Below are 25091 nucleotides of genomic sequence, written 5' to 3'. Positions count from 1 at the left end.
GCCAGGCGGCTTGGGACGGGGCTGCCCCATCCCCGGAGCTCCAGCGCCGCTGTCCGCAGCCTCCCGTGTGCGGCTCCGCCCGGGACCTGCCGCCCACCGCGGCCCGAGCAGCCCCTGCCTGGCCTCCAGCTTCCTGCGTTTTACACGCGTGTCTCCTTCCCCCTTCGCAGCGGCCTCGCCGCCTCTCTCGCCCCGCACTCGCCGCCGCGCTCCCGCTCCCAACCAGCCCTTTGTTGCCAGTCCCGGCCCTTTCCATTAGCGCCCGGGCTACAAATGGCGCCCGCTTGGGTCTCCCTGCGAGCGCGGCTCGCTCGGGGCTGAAGCTCGGCTCCGGAGAGCGGCTGGGGCTGGGAGCGCCCGCCCGCCCGCTTCGGGTCCGCAGAGCCAGCCGCTGTCCGGGCTGGGGCCAGTTCAGCCCCCAGCGCCGGAGCCGCCACTTACCGGCTGCTGCTGCTGCCTAGCCGGGGAGGAGCTGGAGGTCGGTTTGGGATTCCCCGGACTCTAGGCTGGGGCTCTTGGTCACTTTAACGCAATTTTGCGGGTCCCGCACGCAAGGCCGAACGCGACAGAAACAAAAAGTATTTGCTGACGTGGGCGTTGGTCAGAGACGCCCGAGGGCTGGGGACACAATTAAAGGGGCAACGCACCGATTGCAGCAGGCACACAACCCAGCAACTTCCTCTGTTGGCTCAGGTTGAGCTCACCTTGCTCTGCGCTGTTTCCCTCTCCCCGCACCCGCAATCTCCCCAAGAAGCCTAGTTCACTGTTTCCCGCAATAAACTGAGCACGGTCATTGTTTAACAGTGTGAACATTTCAAATATCCAGGGGTGTCTTGGGTTGGGAGAGTGTACGGGTCGAATACAGGTTTCTCTAGTTCTCATTTTTGTAAAGGAGGAAGCCTTGCATTCAACGAGGGGCATGTGAAACCAGTAGCAGAACTAAAGCGGAAGTAGGAGGTCGCTTCTCCCTCTTCCTCCCAAAAGCATTTAGCTGCAGCCTTAATTGTCAAGTCAAGCCATTGGTGTGGGGTGTCCCTTATCAATTAGCTAACAAGATCGTGGCGGAAGGCTGCTGTCAACCCCCTTTCAGTATTTGCATTTTTAGTGCAACAAGATGGATCGAGACGGACGTTATACGGTTTGTGTCTTTGTCCTCCCACTCCCTTACAGCGTTCTTCGTGGCTCATAAAGGGCTCCCTGCCCCATCTTGTCCCCGATTTAAAAAAAACACAAAAACCGTGATGTAAGAATAAGCCTTCTTACTTTGTATTTCATGTGTCACTATTTGCATAGAAAAAGATAGTGCTAGTTTGATTTTGGGTATTTCTTTTCTTTTAAAAAAAAACAATACTGGAAACAGTTCTTAGACACATAATATGCTACTTATTAGCATAACAATTAGTTCTGGCATAAGTATGGACAATTGACATGCATGCACTGTATAAAATAATGACCTAAAAAGTCTTAATGGAAATACAGGGGGAGGGAAGAGAGTGTATTGAAACACAATTTAGTAGATGAGATTTGGAAGTTTCAGGTTCACAGCTGTACACTTCTTGCTAGAATTATAAAAAGATCATTTTCATTCTGTCCATAATTTTGGTTTAGCAAATGGGTACTCAGATCATGTGGCCCTTCTTTTGTAGTGTTCCAGTAGTAGAAGTAGTTCTCTGCCCATCTTCCTTGATCATTCCTGAGATATTCTATATACATTAAGAAATTGACACCTGATTTCCTTTTTAATGCTTCATCTCAGCTGGAATCCCTATAATCTGTTATAGTTTGTTTGAAAAGTATTTAAGTACTGTACTGACAACTGTCTTTTAGATCATTTGTTTATAAACAATGAAAGATACACAAAATAAACTATTTGGGCACTCGATGTATAATTTACATTTCTTTTTAAAATGGTCAAATCACACATCTGCCTCCTACTGTATGTAGAACAAAATCATGCAATGTGTTACTGTTGTCTGACCCCAGGAGTCCACTGAAGCCAAATGGTTTTAGTTACCTTATTTTGTTGTACCCCAATTTAGTCATCAAACTCATTACACATATTAAATAAACCCCACAGTCCATCACTTAACTTCTCTGATGCTTATTTGTGGCCTTGTCTGGATTAGGAGAAAAAGGTACCCCCCCCCCGAATTAAGTTAGCTTAATTGAGCGAGTTTAAATCAATTGAAAACCCCACTTAATACCAACATAGATACAGTCTGACACCTTTACAGTGATTTTTTGCAGGTCAAGATAGAGCCTAAATATTAAAACCTATATTCATATTATGCTGAAAGGTGTTAATGGCTACCCGTGGAGGAGTCTTGGGTCTATAGGCCATCTCAGACCTCCCTGAAGCTAATGGGTGTGCCAAGCATTTTCAAGCTCAAAAGGAGGATGGGACAATCAAGCCCTTTTAGGTCGTAAGAATAGCTACAGGATTTGGGGCTAATTTGTATAGTGTGCTAACCCTGGTTGCAAATGCAGAATCTAGGTGAGGATATCAGCTGCAGGTAGTGTGTGTTGGAGACAAAAAGCCAGAGAGGATAAGGAGTTGCAAGTATGACCCTGAATGGAAGCAGGGGGACATGGTTTCTTGGGGACAGTACTCACTGGAATGGCAGACTTGGGGATTTCTGAGAAAAGAAACTGCCTGCTGTGGTTTGTTAGTGTGTTCAGGGAAACAAGACATAGTGTAATATTGTTTTGCAAAAAAAGTACATAAAGGCTTGTATCTGACTCATATCACCAATTTCTGATCCTAAAACAACTCTGCAAGTCCCTGAATTTTGGCTAACTGCTCAGTGCAAAGGGAAAACAGTATTAAGTGGGGTTTTCAATAGAGTTAAGATAGCTTGACTGAGCTAACTTGATTGAAAAAGCACCTTTTTCTCCTAGTCTGGAAAAGGCCTCTCTTTCAGTGAGCTTATATAGCAGGTATAATAGATAATGTTTTCACCCCTCAGCTCATTGTAGAAGAGAAGGAATAATAATATGCAGCTTCTGGGCAGCTGATGCATTCAAAATAACTTTGCTGAACATTCCTCTTATCCTTAGTATGTAAGGAATTCAGCATATCACTCTATTCAGTTCGTGTCAGGTTTTGTTTTTTTGCAACTCATCTTTAAAAGTCAATTTAAGTAAGTTACCCTTTGTGGAACTATTAATCTGATTGGAATCGAAGGATGTTAGTTACATAACAATTCCTGAAACACTCTGTTGAAAGGTTGTGTAAGTCCAAAGTATGTTCATTACTTAGAATGATGACAGTTTCTTGTTGATAAGAAAAATCAAGAACAAACATCTCTTCTGAGGCTAGGTGAAAACAATTATTATGAAGGCTCTATTCTGCATTTGCTTTCTAACATATTTTGTAAGTGGTGTCCTGGAAACAATGAAGCTGAGATCTTCATACTAGAAGATCTTCAGATGTTGAGACTGTTATAGATTTAACATCCAGCCTGCTTGTGAACCATAGCTACTGTACAAATAGTTCAAATAGCATGATCCTGCTCAGTGCATACTGCAAGATGCTCCAAATTAGTACTCCTGTGTGACCGTGGTTGCGATCATGCCAAGAAAGGAGAGAGAGATGTGGAGAAATAGGGAGACAGAGGAAAATAGGAATTAGCATACTGACTCTCACCAATAGATAATCCGTTGTGACAGGGCAAGGCCAGATGGCTATAGAAAAGTAGTGGGAGACAGATATATTAGCCCCAGGTTAAACAAATCCCTGGTACCAGGATAAGTAAATGGCAGCTGCGCCAGGTCAATTAAGACACCTGGGGCCAATTAAGAGCTTTCCAGAAGGCAGGGAGGATGCTAGATTGATTGGGACACCTGAAGCCAATCAGGGGCTGGCTGAAACTCAGTTAAAAGCCTCCCAGTTAGTCAGGTGGGCGTGCATGCCAGGAGCTGTGGGAGGAGGTTGTGCCATTGGAAAGACTGAGCTGTACACATGCAGGCACAAGGAAGGAGGCCCTGAGGTAAGGGTGAAGTAGAGCTTGAGGAAGTGGGGGCTGCTGTGGGGAAATAGCCCAGGGAATTGTACGTGTCCTGTTCCTAAAAGGTCAGCTACTGTAGCTGATACTATTAGGGTCCCTGGGCTGGAGCCTGGAGTAGAGGATGGGCCCAGGTTCCCCCCCTTTGTCCCCCTGATTAATCACCAGACTGCGACAACAGAGACTGTGCAAGGGAGGATAGCTTCTCCTCCCCTTCCTTGCTGGCTTATGATGAAAATGGCTCAGTAGACTGTGACCCTTGTCTCGAGAGAGAGAGAAGGGTTAAGTGGAGGGTCACAGTGAGCCTCTGAGGCTAGCGAAATCCGTCAGGAAACGCAGGACCTATGGAGACAAGGACAGAGCTTTGTCACACAGTCTGCTCACTGAAAGTGAGCAGCATCACCGAAAGTGAGCAGCATCACCAAATGCTTCAGAGGATGGAGCAAGAAACCCTGTTGTGAACAATTATGAAATAAAATGCTCAAAGCTGAAGCTTCTTCCTAACTAATCATTTAGCAATTGGGGCATGCCCTGAAACATGGTGTGTGTCTAGCCTTTATAAAAAGTGATAGGATATATAGAGGACAATGGGATGTGTGAGAAAACAGTAGGCTTGTAGTCTTACCATTGGTCTTACTTACAATTTTTTCCACTGAGAATTATGTGGAAAATGTCCATTAACCTACTAAATCACCATTCATTGCATTGATTTCTATATGTCTCACTCTTTAAGTAGGATACACTTTTAAGACGTCAGAGGGAGGCTCACTGTCTAGTTCCTCCTGTGGTTGGTGTTCATGTTCCCCAATCTTTTCTTCAAATTCTAGGGCATGGACAAGTGATTTGGCTGCTGAGATAGGAAAGACAGAATTTTAGTGACAGACTTGGCTATGGACTGTATGTGCAGGGAGAAAGACGGTGGGGGGAAAAAAATCAAAGGTGACCTGGAGATTGCAGATTAGGTGACAGGAAGAATTGAGGTATTGATCAGGAATGGAGATGGGGGGGTGGAGAAAAGGTTTAGAATTCAGTTTTGGCAATGAAGTTTGAAAGGAGTGCAGGCCACCTATAATGAAATGCCAGTGAGTGATGAGAGATTGAACAGAGGAAGAAGAGTCTATTTCTCCACACTAGAACAGAGTAATCCGCATACAGAAGAATAGATGAGGTCTCCCAATGACAAGGTGTAGGTGAAAAAGAAGAGGGGGCTCAGGACAAATCCATGGGGGTCCTCCATAGAGGGCAGTAGGGGGAAGGAAGAGGATCTGCTGAAACAGATGCTGAAGGATTGGTCAAAAAGTAGGAAGAAAACCAGGGGAGGATGGTATTATGAAAACCAGTGAAGGATAGAATGTCCATGAGAAGGAAGCGATTAACAGTATCAAAAGGGAACGGAAAAGATCAAGTTGAAACAGCATCATGGAGAATTGCTCAGGATGAGGTCCATGGAGACTTTGGTGAAAGCAGTTTGAGTGAAGAGGACAGACACCCAATTGGAGTGGGTGTAGGAGTTAGTAGTAGGGAGCCAGCTGCAGTCCCGGCAGTCTCCTAGTAACATACTGGACACAGCTGATCCTGACAGGGGCTGCCTGATTGATAGAACTTCTTGACTGATGGAGGGGCAGACTTACCTATTGTTTAACCACGGGCTGCTCAATGCATTCCCTGCCTACAGTGCTTCCTGTACCTGCTCTTGTGCCCAGTTCAGCCCCTACCCTTCTTCATCCTGGACACCTGTGGTTCTGACCTCTGGCTTCGCTTCCTGACCAAGTCTCCAGCTCACCCCTTGGCTCTGGCATTTGGCATCTGATCCCTGGTTCTGACCCTCTGCTTTCAACTCTGCACCCACATGTCCCATGGCCCCAATTCTTGACTCCAGCTCCGCTTTGCTCTAAACTCCAGACTAGCTTCCCCCAGGGCTCTGACTATTAGGCCTGACCCCCCCATGTCCCAGCTGTGTCCTTGAGAGTGTGAGAAGCCCAAAAGAGAGAGAGACCAAAGACTGGGCTCCGCTGTGAGGTTGAACTCCATTAGGGCCTCCCTCTTCCTGAGAGAGGTAATGGACACCTTGCAGAGGTTGTAGACTAAGATCATGGCCATGCAGGCACAGATCTTGCTACCTGGGGCCCAGGTGCCTTGTGAACCAAAGATTGCCGCTGGTGACCGCATTAATTTTTGAAGCTTCCTGAGTCAATGCTGGCTCCTGGTCATGCTATGACCCCTGTCATTTCCCACTGACCAGGTACGAGTGGGGCTTATCACCCTGTTAATCAGGGAGGCCCTGGCTTGGGCATCCTCCCTCTCTTGGAGACTTCCAGCACCCTGCTGAAGCAACTTGAGGAATTTATCCAAGCCCTGGTGATTGTTTTCGATGACCTGTATTGTCCCTGCTCTTCCAAAAGTGTGCTTCAGAACGTACGCCAGGTCAATAGGCCAGTCACCAGGTTTGCTGTGGAATTTTGGCACTTAGTGGCCAATGCTCGATGGAAGACAGCATTCCACACTTAATATGGACATTTTGAGTACTTAGATATGCCATTTGGGCTGTGTAACACTCTCGCTACATTTCAGCATTTTGTGAACAAAATTTTCTGGGATGTGCTGGTTTGATTTTTGTTCTTCTCCAAAAACCAGAAGCTACATGAGCAACACATTTGCCTTGTCCTTGTCAGACTTCACTAGAATGACTTCTATGCCAAACTGAAGAAATGTGAATTTGACAAGGACACTAACAAGTTCCTCAGTTACATAATTTCTCCAGGGGACCTAACAATGGACCCATGGAAAGTGTCTGCCATCACTATGTGGAATGCCCCAAAAGGATGTCAAAGAAGTTTAGCAATTTCTTGGATTTGCCAATTTTTGTTGGCACTTCTTGAAAGGCTTCTCCCAGCTAGCGTCAATGGTAACTGCACTCCTCCAAAAACGGTTTTGTTTTGTCTGGTTGGCCGAGAGATAATCAGCCTTCAATCAGCTAAATAAAGGTTTCACTTCAGCTCCTGTTCTTGTGTGTTCAGACTCTGCCAAACCTTTCACTGTCGAAGCAGATACCTCAAACTTTGCAATCAGGGCTGTACTTTTGCAAAATGCAGGCCCACATAACCGACTCCATCCTTGTGTATATCATTCCTGTAAACTAACCACTGCTGAGAAGACTATGGTATCTGGAACAATTTGCTGCTCACAATCAAAACTGCATTCGAAGAATGGAGATATCTTTTGGAGCGGGGTTGGTACCCAGTCCAGGTCCTTACTCTAAGTTCTTTGAATGGCCCATAATCTTAATCAATGGAAGATCCGTTGGCCACTTTTCTTTACCAGGTTGATTTCCTCATTACCTACCACCCTGGGTCACAAAATGGGAAAGCAGATGCCCTTTCCCGCAAGGACGAATATGCCGAACTGAACACTGCTTCCTGAGCCACTATGCAACGATCAGCTAATTTTATGGAACCACAGCCCAGGATTTGCTGTCCCTTATTCAGACACTACTCCCAAAAAAACAGCAAGTGGCCAAAATCTGTCAGAGGCTTGATACCTCTGACACCCTGCTCAACTCAGATTTCCATTTGCACGATGGTCTACTGTTTATCATGCGAAGTGCTTTTACATTCCAGGTCAACCCAGACTTGAAGTATTGAGAATTTGCTAGGATATACCAGTGGCTGGCCATTTTGGCTTCCATAAGTCTCCGAACTTGGTGGTATGAAGTTTCTGATGGCCGGGGTGAGTCGTGATGTTGAGGGGGGGGAAGCCAGCTCCTTCAACCTGTGCTTTCCGAGCAAGTGCCCACGTGCTAAACTGCTTGTTCTACTCGTGCTTCTGCCCACCCCACCTCAGCCCTGGTGTGTGGTCTTGTTGAACTTCATTGTAGAACAACCTCGCTCCCAAGGTTACACCATCATCCTGGTTGTAGTTGATCTTTTCACTAAGATGGCACACTTTCTTTGCACTCTCTCCACTGCTGAGGAAACAGCCTCCCTTTTCCTAAACCATGTTTTTCATCTCCACAGATTGCCAACTAGAATAGTATCTGATCAGGGTCCACAATTCACTTGCCGGTTCTAGTGCAAACTCTAAACTCCTGGAATTGAACTCTTCATCTACTCAGCCTACCACCTGCAGACCAACAGGCAGATGGAGCAGGTAAATCAAATCCTCAAGCAATACTGTTGATGCTTCCTTAACGACCACCAAGAAGACTGGGTCACTTTCCTGCCATATGCCAAATTCGCTGTAACTCCATCAAACACAGTCAATTTTATACCCATTAGTTTTCACCCTCATCTCAATCTAGTCACTCCTGCAGACTCAAGTTCCCGCTGCAACAGATCTCATTATCCACTTTCACCAAGTTCTCCAGGAACTTACAAAGCATCTGGAAGCTGCCAAGGAAACATTATAAACGTCATGCTAACCAAAGCCACCAAGTTGCACCAACACTTACTGTGGGGAAATCAAATCTGTCTGCTAAAATCTCAAATCCTCCTGCCCATATGCCAAATTAGACTGTCAGTACGTGGGTCTATTCAAGATTACTGAACAAATCAACTGGGTAGCATGCCGAAGCCAGCTGCCCAAATCTCTGAAAGTCAACCTAGTTTTTCACATGACCCCCTGAAACCTTACACAGAAAATCTTTTCCCTGGCTGCTCCACTCCACTACCCTCTCCCATGGAGGTTCAGCGTCAGGCTGAATACAAAGTCTGAGAAATGCTGGATTCTAAGCGAATCTGAGGTTGACTTCACTACCTGGTGGAGTGGGAAGATTATGGCCACAAAGAACAATCTTGGGAACCAGAAGGGAATGTCCATGCTCCGGAGCTCATACTCCTGGTGAAAGGCGAGTAGCCAGAAAGACCAGGCCCTCAGACCCTTGGAAAGCACCTTGGGTGGGGGAAGTACTGTCAGGGAGCCAGTTTCAGCAGGGACAGTCTCCTACCACCACACTGGACACAGCTGATCCTCAGACTACCTAATTGATGGAGGGGTAGAGCTAATTACTATTTAACCCAGCAACAGCCAGAGCCTGCTGACGGCTCAGCACATTCCCTAACTGCAGCTGCGCTTGGTCCTGTTTCCTGTGCCTGCTCTCTTCCATCCTTGACAAGTCTGGGTCCGCTTCCTGACCAAGTCTCCGGCTCACCCATTGGCTCTGCCTTTGCCTCTTCCCCCTACATGTCCCGTGGCCCTGAGTCTTGACTCCAACTTGGCTCCATTCTAACCTCCAGGCCTGGCTACCCCCATAGCTCTGACCATTAGGCACGACCGCCCACGTCCCAGTCATGTCCTTGACAAGAGAGGAAGTTAATTCAACAATTATGAGCAGCCTTCTCAAGGTATTTAGCGGTGCAGGAAGTCAGCTGACTTATCTGTGGTCTGGCAGAGTACCAAGAAGAGAGTATTACAAGAGATAGAGATAGATATAGATATATATCTCTATTATTTTTTTTTTTTGGCCAGACAGGTTACTTTTTGTATTGAACAGTCCTATGAAGCCAGCAGGATATCAGCCCCATTTCCATTAAAATTCCCTCAGCCAGGGCTATGTTTTTTTCCCCCTGGGCATAAAGAGAGGGGGCTTCTGGAGAAGAGTTGTATGACATTCCTACTTAACATGCAAAGAAAGTGATTAGAAGCAAAAGGTTTTCATGAGAGGAGATGTTTAAAAAAATTAGGACCATTTACATTTAGAAAAGGAACCGAGGGAACATGATAAAGTATGTAAAATGATGAATGATAAAGAATGTCAGGCACTTCTGTATACCCTGTTTTGCAGTACAAAAATATGTGAACAATAAATCAAATTAAAGGCAAGTATAAAACTGATACTTTAAAATACAAAACATGTTTACCTGTTGAAATCACTGCCTCAAGATAGTCTCATAGCTTAATAAAATTTTCAAAATGGATTAAACATGACTAATAAAAACATCTGGTTACATTAGCTAGGATAAATGTATAAAACTGTAGAAACCATTGTGCATCAGGACATAACCAGCCACTAACTGCCTAGTGTTGGGAAGAAATTTCCCTCATGTGAGAGCAGGTTGTTCCATAACTGTCCATTACAGGGGTTTTGTACCTTCTTCTGAAGCATCTGCTAGTGACCACTCTTGGAGATAGGATATTTGATTAGGAGGATATTTATCTGACTCCGACCAGCATTTCTATGCTCTAAAAAGAAAAACCCCACATACCCAATAGACCAGTAGCTTTCAAACTTTTTTCTGGCGACCCAGTTGAAGCCCATGACCCAACAGAGCTGGGGATGAGAGGCTCAGGGTTGGGGCAGGGGTGCAGGAGGGGGTCAGGGCTCTGGGGTGGGGCTGAGGGGTTGGGGTGCAGGAAGGGGCTCCAGGTTTGGGGGGGCTCAGGGCTGGGGCAGGGGATTGGGGCATGTGGTTACCTCAGGTGGCTCCTGGTCAGCAACGGCGCTAAGGCAGGCTTCCTGCCTATCCTGGTACTGCGGACTGCACTGCGCCTCAGAAGCGGCCAGCAGCAGGTCAGATCGGTGCGGGCGGGCTCCGGATACGAGAAACCCCAGCTCCCATTGGCCGGGCCGATGCTCAGGGCAGAGCCACGTGGCCCCCCTGCCTATAAGCTGGACCTGCTCCTGGCTGCTTCCAGGGTGCAGCGTCAAAACAGGTAGGGACTTTTAACGGCCAGGTCGGCGGTGCTGAATAGAGCCACTGCGACCCCGTACTGGGTTGCGACCTGCAGTTTGAAAACCATTGCAATAGGCTACACGCTAGATGTTGTCATCCTCAGCAGATGTAGCCCAGATTATATGCGTGATCCTAAAGCCCTCTTCCCCCTCACCTGCTGTGATCGCTCAATAGTCTGGCACAGTGGAATTTATTACTACCTGGAATTTATTGTGGCTGATTACTGATTGAATAGGCATTTTCCCTCTTACCTGTAAATCAGGTTTCTGTTAGCAAATTACTAAATGAACTGCTCTCTGAAGCTATTCAGTCTCTCTATACACATTCCTTTGTTAGGTCTGAAAGTTAGTTCAGGTTGGTCATAGAATGTTTTACGAAGTTTAATTGTAGTATATTATGAGTTCTGGCAGAAATGGAAGAACTCTGCTTGGATTTCTTGCCTCTGCCAGCCACTACAGGAGTTTTGTCAAGGTGAAACACTTTGAGAGTTTTCTGTGCAGTTTCAGAGCAAACCCATTGTGCAAATTTCTGCGTGAAAAGGAACATAACATTTGACAGGTGATAGCAGGGGGAAATCTGGAATAATTAAAATCTGCTATTGGAGCCCCTAAGCAATCTCCTTTCACTTCCCTGTTTTATCCGAGCCCACCTCTGGTCATCCCATTCTGCCATATGAAAAAGAATGGACAAGACTTTCTCTGCAGACAGTTAACACTGTTTCTGAGGCAGACAAAGGTAAACGAGGGTATTCCTCTCTCTAGAAGATGAGCATGCTACTTCTGGACTGCTCTCAGCTTCTGCCAGTGTAGAAATTTAGGACCCAGACTATGATCTCCAGCAAGGCATTGCCCAGGTTTTCATTTAACATTCCTGCTAGCCATCAACATCCCAAAAAGAAAATGCTGCTCTCTCAGGTAATGCAGATATTAAATTAAGATTATGCATCTTTACATAAGTGGATTTCAAGTAGTGCTTTTTAAAGATGTAAATAGGGAGAGAAGTTACAATCGTACACTTTTGTAATGTTGCTGTAGTTAATCCAGATGTCAGGCAAGCATGCTTATTGACATAGTGCAAAGAGATAAAACCTGCAATTTACTATCAGAGAAAAATTCAGACCAGGAAGATTTATGGAAAACAGAAATTTAGGGCATAATCCTGCACCCATTGAAATAAAGGATAACACCAGTAATTTCCATGAGAACAGGATGAAGCTTTTAATTATGTCCAATTATCTTTAAATTATCCAACTCCAAATGATTTCTGTCCAAGATGAGATTGTAGAAAAGCACACTAGTAGCATGCATGTGTTTGTTTCATGTTTGCAGTGCTGGTTAACTCACTATATCAGAGAGTAAAAGTGGCTTATTTTGTCTCCGCAGCATTCTCTGGTTGGCACTAATGACCTCTTGTATTCTAATTGTAGACAAAGTAACCAATTGTATGTATGGTTTTCAGTGTATACTGTTCACTGAGATAGCTTAGAAAAAGAAGATTACAAGGTTCTCCTGGTGACTGACTTTGGGAACAGTAAGTACGTGGGGACCCTTTTACCTTAAACTCACCAGTTCAAATTGAGTACAGATCGCTATGGACCAAAATATTCAGTGGCTTAGATTAAAATGAGTTGGTATTAGTTCAGTTTCTAATTACCAGGTGTACAGGTTAGTTAGCTGTGACACCATTGTTGATAATGTAATGAGGGGACAAGGAAGGAACTAGCATGAAGGCTAAAACAACCCTTTTCACCCCCTGAAGGTGTTTCCTTTACAGTAGTTTTGGGAAGCCTGAACTGCCATTGATTGTGCTGTACCTGTTCTAATAACTAACAAATCTGAGTCATGGTGAGTGAGGTAATATCTTTTATTGGACAAATTTCTGTTGGTGAGAGCGACAAGTTTTTGAGCAACACAGAGCTCTGACCTGAAGAAGAGCTCTATGTGGCTTGAAAGATTGTCTCTCTCACCAACATAAGTTGGTCCAATAAAAGATATTACTTCACCCACCTTGTCTCTCTAAATATCCTGGGACTGACACAGCTACAACTACACTACATACAATTCTCAGTCATGTCAGTTTGGCACTTTTGAGAAGTACAAAAATTCATTATTTAAAAAAATTGCTTTCCTTCGGTAGTTAACAAAAGACTGAGTGGATTTTGATGGGAAGAATGAGTATTCCCGATTTTCAGAGTGAATAAGACATTTAGCGGTATCAATGAATGATTTCTCTCAGACATCACTTGATCTGTGATGCATTCACTAGAAGTTATATCCATTTGTTTATTTTCTGGGAATTTTCCTGAATGAATGGTCTGCTACTGTGTGTTGTTGTTTTTTTTTTTTTTTCTTCTTCTTCTTAGAAGAAGTTTTACAAAAAAGTGCTTTTCCAGATATGTGCTATCACATCTAAAACATTTTATATACAATATTTCTGAAAGCTTTTCCTGGCTTCTCTAAACTTAATATCAAGAAATTATTAAATTCCATGGAAGGGCACCCTTATTTCTGGATTTTAAAGAAAATTTTGTTTATGTTCTATACTGGGCTACCTTTTATATTTAGCTGTCACCAGGTGATACTGGATATAAACTCCACTCTCCCCCACCCCCGCCACCTATAAAAGTTTTAAAATAGGGTAATTTTACAGTGAAATGTGAAATTTTAAAGTGTTTTTTACCCCCCCCCCCCCCCACACACACACACAATGAAAAAGGTTTGGGAAGGGAACCACTGTCTGCTATAAAGTTATCGTAGTAGTTCAGTTTCATTGTTCATCCATTATTCCATCTCAGGATGGATTCTTTCTAATGAAGCAAAATATTGATACTTTGAGTAACAAAATTCAAAATGGACTCAATGGCATGTCCATAAATGCATGCAAGTTTAGACAAGTTCATAAGAAGCCAATATAGTAGATCTTTGTATATTAACAACAGGCTGGTTGGGGGCTAATGGTCAAGACACTGGAAGTCAATGTAAGAGGGGGGATTTACTAATTCTCAGTTCACTCACAACTACCTAATATTTGGCTTGACTTCCTGTTCTTCTGCTTCATCTTCACTATCATCAACCTGTTGGATGACCAAGTCAGTAGACCCATCCTCCACAATCTCCACATCAGATCTGTTGTCTTCACTGTAGTGCCACCTGGAATCTTTATCCCCTTCTTGTGGAAATTCAAGCTGTGGTTCAGCCTCCAAGTCAATACGGATGCTGTCTATGCCAGCTTCAGCCAGACACTCATTACAGAGTCTGTAACGTCTTGTCCCCTCTTGGACCACTTGCCCTGTTAGCTCAGTCACATGGCGCTTACACTTTCTGCAGATTGGCTTACAGGCCTGATGAATCTGTGAAAATTGAAATGGATAAAAGCTGATATTTTCCTCCGAAAGAGTAGGATAGCCAAACAATTTTTTGTTTTGTGAAGAGGCAGTCAGATATCATTTGACAACTTTGTGCTTCACAGGTTTATAAAGAAATAAATTAATTTAGGCTGATTTAAACAAACCTACTGCGCAGCCCAAAAGATTTCACAGGGGAGCTGAAAACCCTATGTTGTGATTTCAACAGTACAGAGCACTTGCCTTTTTTTGAAAAGTTCTGTCTCAGTTTAAAGTTTATAATTCTATCCTCAAGGACAGGCCTGGTTGGGAAATTAAACTTTTAATGTTAAAAATCCAGGCAGCATAGCAAAATTCTAACTACCCCAGTGAACTGAGTTCTGGCTTCATTATTTCATAACTGGGAATTAAAAAAAACTGCAACAAAAAATTGTGATTTGTTAATGTAGTAGTATGACAGAACTGCTCATTCAACAATTTGATATTTCAAATACAAAATTTACCAAATAAAAATAAGAGGGAGAGCATACAGGCTTGTGTGTATGTATACCAGAGTTTTTGGTCACAGACCACCTAATTTCATCTTTCTGTAATTGGCCTACAGATCTATATATTACTGACACACAATTTTCAACCTGTCAGGGTCCAAAAACATGAACCTAATATGTGACAAAGTAATTATTCATTCATGAAGATGGATGTAGGATTAATTCCTTAAGTGTAAATAGCAAGTTTAATTATTATTTTTCTGATACAACTTTTTGACAATATAAATGAGAAGATGGCAAATGCATGTGGGAAAACAGTTAGCTTTGGGCCTGAATTGAGGTAAGTGGACAGTTAATTAAATCCTCTGGTTTGAGTGGTAGGCTTTTTTTTTGGGGGGGGGGGGGGGGGGGAGGGCAGGGAAAGGAGTAAAAAGAAGGTCACTATCTAGTCCTCAGTGCCACCTTTTGTGATTTGCTAATACTCACTGTACGTATATGCATATAAGCATGGATAACCATGTTAAAAAAAGTCTAATACACAGCTATTTCAGTCTTAAACTGTTTGATGTATGTACATTAAAATGTACACCATATACTGTAGTAAGGCTTTTTAATCTATGGTAAAGGCCTACAGGACAATTGTGAAAAGGAAACAAGTACAGGATTTTAATTTTCATTATGAAACCATTAAAATGATAGCGCAGAATAGCTTAAAATATCAAAAGGATTAGTGCTTTCACACCACGGTATATCCCTCTCTAAAGAGCTTGCTCTTCCGGGATAACTTTTAAGCTATTCCCCTCACCCTGTGTCTTCACTCCTACTTTTCCCACCTGTTACCACATGCAGCTCCTCCTCTCAGCCAGTGGCGCAGCTGCAGTTGCTCTAGGTCCTCCATCCACCCTGCCAGATCCTTCTTCTACTTCTCTGTTGACATACATCCCTTTTCAAATATTACAGCTTATCTCCCCAGTACCACCAGTTTTACCTTATTTCTGAACTTATTTTTAAAAAACAATTAAATAGGTATTAAAGGAACAAAACCAAAATTTAAAAGAGCTACACTTGTGTGCAAGTCTACCTACTATGGTACTAATACTTAAACTGAAAATACAGAATTTTTCTTTACTTTATGTATAGTCAAATTGGTTATTCAGTTTGTTTCCTCATTTATGAGTCTTTCACAGAGCAACAGGGAAGAGGGAGAAGTGATTAAGACAAAGAAATTGATGGGGCAAGAGTAGAGCCAAAAACTACTTTCAACTCTTTTTTTGAGCGATATTCACCCATCTCCAAAGGGCTCACACAAGGCCTTTGCCCTATTCTGAGGTCGTGAATTGTACATAGCCCTTTTGCAGGCCCTCTAAACAAGGATGAAATTCATCCCTTTTCAAGAGGATTAAATTTCAAGTTGACACGTTTTTAAACCACTAGAGTGCCGTTTTATATTAACCTTGCTTTAAGAAAACTGGCATAATCATGCCAAGCAGATTGAGTAACTTAAAAATAATATGCAGCCATACTACATTATACTCCAAGACATACACTTGTACACACATTAAATGAAACCATGCAGTCTGTGTCTAAAATACATACTGTTCGAAAATGGCTACTTAGGTGGTCTAGCCTGCTAAATCTTTTTCCACATGCCTCACATGGATAAGGTCGTTCTCCTGTATGGCAACGAAGGTGGCGCTTTAGGTCTGCTTTTCGCTTCACCACATGAGTGCAGAATGGGCACTTGAATCTCATCCTGGGCAGATCATCTGTTACAAAACAATCCTATTAAATATCTGAAAGTCATAACAGGTCCAATAATGTGACAAATTCTAAAAGATACTTTTTCTAATTTATAAATTATGTTGACTATGAAAATCAGTAGAACTGCATGTTGTTTTCATTCTGAAAGAGTGAATTAACATCACAAATCTTTCAAAGTCAACCCTTCAGTTCCACAGGATGTCATTGTTTTTTCATGTTAAATATATAGCAGTGGAATAAAAGAAAAGGACTTGACAATTGGCTATACTAAAATGGATAGGTCAATCTCCTTTATTTTTATTCTTAACTTGCAGGATGAAACTAGGGGGTCACTGAAGTTTATTTTGAAGGGTTAGTGTTTATAAGCCAGCCTGGACAAACACTTTGATTATAGTAACAATAGTTTGATAAGATAGCTATTTCAGCCATTCAAAATTACTACCTTTGTAACGTTAGTGTCTGAAAGATTAGCATTTCTACTAGTTATACTGTAGAGCTCCACTGCCAGCAGATCAAGGCAGAAGAACTGAGGCGTAAATATACAAAGTTGTTTCATGCCTCAAAAATAAAATAAGTTGAAATGCCAAAGCAGTAACTAACAAAAAATGTCAGGGAGTTAACCTAAAAATTGGGGGGGGGGAAATTAACAATGGCAGACTACATAGCACTTTCATAATGGTTTTCACCAGTAAATAAACATTATTATCCCCCATTACAGATAAACCGCTTTAAGCCCCAATCCTTCAAAAAGATCTTTTTTTATACTGAATTAACTGTAAGCATGTGGATAGTCCTATTGACTTCAGTATTTACAGGATTGGGACCTAAATGGTTTGCCCAAGATCATACAGCAAGTCAGCAGGACATCTGGAAATAGAACACAGGTATCTTTTCTCTTATTGCTATGCCCTTCCACCATATTATAAAGTTGTCATCACCATGACCTTCCTCTCTTCCTTCACAGGCTATTTAATAAAAAAAAAAAAATGATGGGGGCAGGGGGAATGTTCCTTGACTGGTGATGTTCCTCAAAACTATTTTACTGTTAATTGCACAAGATTCCCTAGTATTGGCATAGATCTTGCTGGGCATGAGTAAACTTGCATATAGCTTGATTTGAGTGCAAGGTTAGCTTGTCACACCCTTGTTTACAGTTTATGTGCCGGAGATAGTGTTTTTGGGCTAGTTGCGATAAGTGGGAACGTGCTGAACTGATAAGTTTGAAATGTAAGTCAGGTGAGGACATAAGCAATTGGTCTTTACACAATCTGCAATATGATTGGTCCTTACTCGATCTGTACACTGTGTAAACCAATTAGATTCAAGAAGCATAAATGTTAATAGCTAGGAAACTGTGTACTGTGTGACACGACATAGAATCGTGGTATAATCCTGTACCTAAAACCCCTGCGTCTGGGCCTGGCTAGCGTGGGCATAGAGCTGTTACATCCTAATAAAGTAACTTGAGTGACCAGCTAGAGTCAAACTTAGTTTTTGGATCCCAGAAAACTGGATGAAGTTTTCTTCTAGAATTGGATGAGTTGTTCTGGATAAGTCAAGTGGAAGAGGTCTCAGAAGGAATCCCAACACCTACTTCTGCTCTGTTGCACGAATCTTAGGAACAAAGAAGCCAGTGCCTTCCCAGAATGTGAAACAGGATAAAATAAACTGCATTCTGATGTCCTTCACTTGCACAGGAATCTTTGGTTGGTAAATCTTAAGTGATCATATATCTGATCTCTAGTGTTTGGTTGTCTGCCACTTAAAACTTGAATTTTGTAAAGATATATATTCTCTGGAAGACTTTACCTGTATTGCCCAATAGTTGGCAGAACATTATAATTATTGTGCATTACTAATTGTGACCAAAGGAAGAGGTGATAAAGCAAAAACTCACAAGAGAGTCCAATTATTAGAGTATAATTTCAAAAGATATTTTGGGAACAGGGATGCAGGAGAAGTTTTAATCAACAGAATTAAATTTAAAAAATGAAATAAAATCACAAAGTTTGAGACCTGAAAAGGCTGGCCTGATTTAGCTGCCACTCTCTGCCAAAATTTTAATACTTCTATAAGAACTTAAGACTTTGATCCTACATACCTTTCCTAGGGGAAAAAAAACCCACTTTGGTTCCAGCTCGAACTAGGAGTCTCTGGGATATTCTCTCTACTAAAAAGAGAACTTTGGCTAAAATCAACTACTGAGAGTGTGCTTTCACAAACAGCTCATAGTTCATGAGTTGGAACTCTGTATACACCTTACAGTGCTCTACATTAACTGTAAAGCCTCAGGAAAGAGAGACCTGGGTATCATTGTGGACTGCTCAGCAATGCTGCATACTGAGCAGAAGTCAACAGTAAAGCAACAAGTATTAGAATGTAAAAGGAATGGACTGAAAACTAATGTAAAAAGATCATACTGTCAGGTGGTACACCCTCACTGGGAAATATTGTGTTCAGTTCTGGTCACCATATCTCAAAAAAAATATGGCAAAAATAAAGGGACTATAAGTCAACGGCGCTACAGATTTACCCTAGCTGAGAACCTATCCCAAGATCCCTAATAGTTTGCTGCATACCTTTGATACATGACTTTTGTTTCTGTGTCTACCTAAGGGCACATGGGTTAATGCAACAGAATTACAGTGGGAGAGGAAAAGAAGTGAGAGCTCTAATTCTGTGAAACTCACCCCATTTTGGAATCCTTCCAAAGCTTGAGAAACCAATTCAAAAGTTAGTGACTGAAAGTAGAAAGATACTGTATATAGCCATAACAGAGTTGTACCACATAGGGAATATTACTTTCCAATCTTGCATTTCTAGGCAATGCAGCTGAATCTATTCCCTCCCCCCTGCCTTTTGGGTGCAATCATACATATTTCCCCATTGATGGAGCTGGTGATATAATAGATTGTTATATAAATTTTCCATTGTAACTTTCATACAGTAAAGATTCTACAACATTTTTGAAAGAAACTGAGGAGAGAGGTACAAATGACCAACTCTTACCTTCAGCCCAGCTCCCCATTACACCTAAAATTGAGGGCATGTTGCCATATTGCTCATCTGCTTTGGAGGACTTTGACTTGCTAGAAGAATGGGGTGATTCATGCTCTTGCTGTGACACACCCAAGCTCCTTGGCATCACATCGGACCCCTGACCATATTGGTACCCAGCATGGGCAGAGTCAATTTCTGGGTCAATTTGGACTTCCTCCTCAGATTGAGAAATGTGGCTAGTGGGGTCTGAGGATCGGTCTTCAAGCTTGCTTGATTTATAATGGGGAATATCAGAGGATTGTTGCAATCCTAAATGTCTAGTTTTTTTAATGGAATCCTGCCTTTGGTCATGTTTGGCCAGCTGCTGCGCATTTCTTTGAGAAGTTGGATAGTAGCTGAAATTGCTCCAAGCATTGCCACTCATCACACAAGTCCCTTGATCAGGATTTAAGTGAGAATGAGGGGGACTGTTCTCTGTTCTCCAATCAGCACCATACACGCATGAGCGTTCCACACCATTGGAATTTACATCTTTGTCTGACAGGCTGAAATATCTATCCTTCTCCTTCTCACTGATGTCCAGTGATGACTTAATGAAGGTCTTACAAACACTAATAACATCAGTCATCTGAAGATAACTAGCAGCTGACATGACCTCAATGACATTCTGGCCAGTGAGAGAGAGTTTGCCAGAATACACAAAATCCAGAATAACGGTAAATGTGTCAGGAGAAAAGGCCTGGAAGGTAGCTGTCGTTGGCTGACTTGTCTCCTTTGAGCTCTGGGAAAGGAGCATTTTGAAATAACCACTACTGGCAAACAGCACATTTCGATGTGCTTTGAAAACCTTTCCCTCCACCAGAATACAGCAGTCACAGAATAAGTCTTGCTGGCGCTGCTCATTCAGTTGCTGCAGGAGATGAAATTGATGGGAAGATATCTCCATTCCAAAAAAGGGTAACAGGAAGCGTTGCTCTACAATAAAGAATAATTACAACCGTGACAGGCTACGTGTAAACCAGAGTTGCTGAACCCAATTCTAAAAGCAGCGGTTTTTTTGGTTTTTTTAAAGAGAAGGATGCAGTATGCCCCGAGACCGTTCGTTCTTTTCCCAAAGGAACAGCCCACCTTAGCCCAGGGAGGAGAGGAGCACAACCAACACCGCTACGGTCACAGCCTCTGGACGGAGGGGACCAGAACGGCAGCGAGAAGCCGCCGCGCCAAGTCGCCACGGGCACCAAAGCCGCCGGCCCCAGGACATTGGCGGAGGGCGCTGTCACTCACCCGCGCGGCCAGTCCGAATTGGTCCTTCACCCATCGGGAGTCAGGGACGCCCGACGGCGCGAGACGCGCCCGCCCAGCGAGCAGGGGCAGCAGCGCCTAGCGACTAGAGCCCGCAGTAGCCTCGGCCGCGGCGGGCGGTGGCGGCCGCTGTCCCTAGTGGCCGAGGCGCCAGCGCCCGACAGGAGCCTGCAGCCCCCACCGCGCCGTGGGGCACCAGCCCGGCAGGAGCCTGCGGGCTGCCCGGGCGGCTGGAGCTCCCACACCCGCTCGCTCCGGGGCAGTTCTCCGCAGGCTCACGCCTCTCCCTTTGTGCGGCTCCCGCAGGGCCCCCACGAGCCCGGCGTTGCCCGCGCCGCCCCTGCCCAGATGGCGTCCCAGCCGCCTGCGTGTGACCCCTTCTCCCCGTCCGCCGCCTCTCGCCCCGCGCCCGCCGCCGCCGAGCTCCCGCTTCCCACCAGCCCTTTGTTGCCATCCCCGGCCCCTCGCAGCCGCGCCTGGGGCTGCAAATGGCGCCCGCTTGGGTCTCTCTGCAAACGCGGCTGGCTCGGGGCTAAAGCTCGGCCCCGGAGAGCGCCCGGGCCCGGGAGCGTCCACATAAGGGCCCCCGCCCGCTTCGGGTCCGAGAGCCAGCGGGAGCCGCTCGCTGCCCCTTGCATTCGGCTCGCTCTGGGGCCGCTTCAGCCCCCCAAACCCCAGCGCCCAGTCCGGCCTGCCGGCGTGTTGCGGAGCCGCCACTTACCGGCTGGGTTCCGCGGGCTGCGGCTGCTGAGCGGGAGGTGGGTGCGGGATCCCCAAAGCCCTGGGCTGGGGCTCTTTGTCGCTTTAATGCAATTTGCGGGTCCCGCCGCCCCAAACCATGGAAGCCCGAACGTGAGAGAAACAAAAGGTATTTGCTGACGTGGGCGTTGGACAGAGACGCCCGAGGGCTGGGGACACAATTAAAGGGGCAACGCACCGATTGCAGGCACAACCCAGCAGCTTCCGCTGCCTGAGCTTCCCTTCCAGTGTGGCGCTTTCCTCTTCTCACACCCGCAGTCCCACATGCTCCCCAGGAGGGAACGTGATGTCCTAGATGCTTCCTTCTCACACCTTTGTGTAGGATAGGGGGTTTGATGCCCAAGATCCATCTGCCACACACTCACATGTTCCCCTGAGGGAATGTGATGCCCCTGTCCTGCCTCACGCCCACTTTTCCCTCAAGGCACCAGAATGCCTCAAATTGTTCTTAAGCCCCTCAAGCTTTATGATTTAGGCCCTGATGTCCCATTTTTTTCTCTTCATTCAGTAGAGTTTTGAGGCCCTGTCCTTTCTCATCTCCTGCATGCTCTACTTTACATCCTTCCCATACTCCAGCCACTTTAAGAGATGCTTGGTTCCTTATTTTTCACTCTTAGTTGAGCCCCCAGGGTTGGCGGGATGCCCCAATTCCTGCCACAATAAAAGTTTAATATGATTTTGTACATGAGCTGAAAGCACTATCTGCCAGCAGAAGGGCCAGATTTTATATCATTTTGTTTGGCAAAGAAAAGACACACAAACTGTACATATGTTAAATTTATTGGACATATCCGTGTAATCCTTGTATACAAAATCATATACCTACTTCTACAGAGCACATTCTCTCTGTATCTGTTTAAAAAAACACAACTTGCTGTTGCTGACTCAACCCTTGGGGGTACTGCTTTGTGAGTCTCCCTGTATGTATGTGAAAATGATAGGCAGCTGGTGACAAAAGGAGAAATAATTCTTTCTTTGTGGTAAAGTAAATTAAGACCAAGTTAGTATCGTCTTCACAAATTTCTCTTTGTGTTTTTTGCACTGCTTCAAACTGAATTACTGACTAACTACATATGATGGGTCAAATCCTACAATCCTTAGTCAAAACAACTCACATTTATTCAAATGGGGGGTTTTACCGAATGAAGACTGCAGAATATGGATCTGCCCTGTAAGGTCAAAAATCATCTGCAAGTGCCAAAAAAAAAGATAGACCCAAGAAAACAGTAGTACTGGAAGCTTTAACAGAACTACTGTTCTCCACAACTTCAGTTTCCTGATTCTGTAGTGTAACATCATAAATATTTTTATAATACAAATGAAGGAATACCAGATTAGTGTGGGGCATGGTTAAATGTAGGTCTACAAAAGAATGGCATCTATCATATAATAATGAGTGGAAACTACATGGGGGAAATGTTTTATCTAATAACTTTGTTTCACAGATGGCAATGACATAGGTATGTGACTGATATGTAATAGATTATAATATTTTCTCCTTTGATGTTTAATTTTGTATTACTTGCAACTTTATGCATTCTTAAATGCAACATACATTAACAGTGTATCTATTTTATTAGGCAATAATCTTATGAATAAATTATTGCAAAATTAATAAGTATTTTTATTTTCTAACTATAGGCCTGATTCTACAAAGACTTGAACACATGCTTAATATGACTTCAGCAGGTCTTGAAGTTAAGCATATGCATAAGTTTTTGCGGAACCAAGGCCTATGGTTGTCCTAGTAGTCAGACATTCCTGTGAAGCAGTGGCAATAGAGGACATAATCAATGTTCTGGAAGATAATATCCCATCATTTTACTTTGGATAAAATTACAGGAGTGTTACCCTACGTGTGTGAATGAGAAGACCCATTTGTATTATAGTAGGAGATTTATTGGATATGTGTAGTTATCGCATTGTTTAACATAGAACATGCAAGTGAAAAAATATGCACTAAAGTCCAAGGGGGAATTCCCAGTACCATTTAAGTCAAGGCAAAATTTCCATTGACTTCAATAGGGTCACAATTTCCCTCTTTATTTTTTGCAAAAAGTGACATTCATTTCTTTAAAGGACAAAAGATGTTACTCAAAAATAATGTTTTTATTGCTATTAGAAAATACAGTACCTTAGTGTGTGACTAAAGACAAATCTTTGGCGATTGTTGCTTTTTAAATGAAAGATTTCTGTATATTTATTTTTACTTAAAGATATTGGCTGAAATCCTGCTGCGTTAAAATCAATGGCAAAAATCCATTGATTTCAGTGTGGCCAAGATTACACCCATATGGTCAAGTATTTTAATCCTAAATTTGGATAGTAAGGCTAGCTAGAGAATATGTAATGAATTCTGATATCAGAAAGAAAAAACATAAGTCATTACTTCATTGTTAGATTGTTTTTAAACCATTACAAGGCCAATAAAAACCAAAACCTGCAACAGTTAAGAGTATTCCTAGATCTCTATTAAGAGTGCTGACAGTATCATCAATTATTGCTTAATAAACAAAGTAATTAATTTAAAACTTATTAGTTTTCAAGTCCTTTACCAATAAGGTTAAATTGTTTTTTCCAACTAAAAAAGATCAAAATTGAAAGGAAAGCTTGTTTTATAACTTTACAATAAATAGAAACAATATAAAGCCTAAAAAATAATGGGTAGTGTTCTATTAAAGATGTTACCTAACCATTTAAATTTAAATATTTATACTTTATTATGAGCATTGACTATTCCAATGTATACTTTAAGTTGAAAAGTATCAAGTATAAATTGGAACAATCAATGCTCATAATATCCACCTTTTAAAAGCACTTTGATATTAAAAGGGATATACATATGTGCAATTTTTTACCAGCTTAGTTTTAGTTAGTACATGACATGGGTATGTTTTGGGCATCATCCCAGTTTTCATGCCTGTTCCATTTCTGCGAGCAGACAGGATAGGTACAAGAAACCTGGTATCAGAAGATACTAGCAAATTTGAATATCCTACTGATAGAGCAGAAGAGGCAGGAGATAGCACAGCTTATGCCTGCAATCACAAAAATCCCACACCCTTGATTTCTTGCTGGTGGGTTTTCTAGTATAGAAGTTAGGATTTAACAGTGTTGTAATCTTTGTTTTGAAGGGCTGATAGACTTTTCAAGATCAGGAAGAAAATTTCTTAAAAGTTGATTGTTAGGGTAGGTTACATTTTGAGACTGTCAAACCAAATAATCTCCCTTTAAGGAAAACAATATTTTTGAATAAGATAAGATATGTCCTCATTTGATTGCTAATTTTTAAAATATTAGTGAGCAGGCATACAAATTTTCTTCCTAACATTTGCTTTATTTCATTGTTCTCTACAGTTGCGCCTGTATCCTCCAAGTTGTTCTGTGCATGTAGACCCCTTGCACACATCAGGAGCCTCCTGATTTTTGCAGGGCTTTGTGCAGGCCTAGAGCAGTTTGCAGGATTGGGGCCTTGGACCATAAGTCTCAACTGTACTTGCAACAAAAGAACCATTGTATTATGCAGCAGAAACTAAGTAATGTCATAGAACAGGAAGAATAAGCTCTCTCTTTCCACAAAAACTGGGGCACCTTGTGATAGTGTTAAAGGTTATTCAACATGTTAAACGTAGTGTAATACTTTAGAATCTTTCATTCCTATCCATTCAACATTTTTAACCATTTTATTTGTTTCCTCAGATTTTTGTAGCATGTGAGTTCATTTTTCTACAGTTTAATTTGGTCTGTAAACTTCCCTCTGAAAACA

At 43.1% G+C, this 25091-nt stretch overlaps 1 protein-coding gene across 1 annotated transcript; it reads right to left on the bottom strand.

Moving 5' to 3' along the window:
* Nucleotides 1-13688: 13688 nt before the first annotated feature.
* Nucleotides 13689-20210, bottom strand: ZBTB8A (zinc finger and BTB domain containing 8A). Its single transcript, XM_065421814.1, has 3 exons — nucleotides 19394-20210; nucleotides 16100-16269; nucleotides 13689-14021 (listed from the first exon to the last, which is right to left on the bottom strand). Exons 1-3 carry the CDS (start codon nucleotides 20208-20210, stop codon nucleotides 13689-13691), a joined length of 1320 nt encoding a protein of 439 aa, XP_065277886.1.
* Nucleotides 20211-25091: the final 4881 nt, after the last annotated feature.

The sequence above is a fragment of the Emys orbicularis genome, chromosome 23, assembly GCF_028017835.1.
Source record: "Emys orbicularis isolate rEmyOrb1 chromosome 23, rEmyOrb1.hap1, whole genome shotgun sequence".
Taxonomy (NCBI): Eukaryota; Metazoa; Chordata; order Testudines; family Emydidae; genus Emys; species Emys orbicularis.
This window is presented reverse-complemented; position numbering and strand designations above follow the sequence as displayed.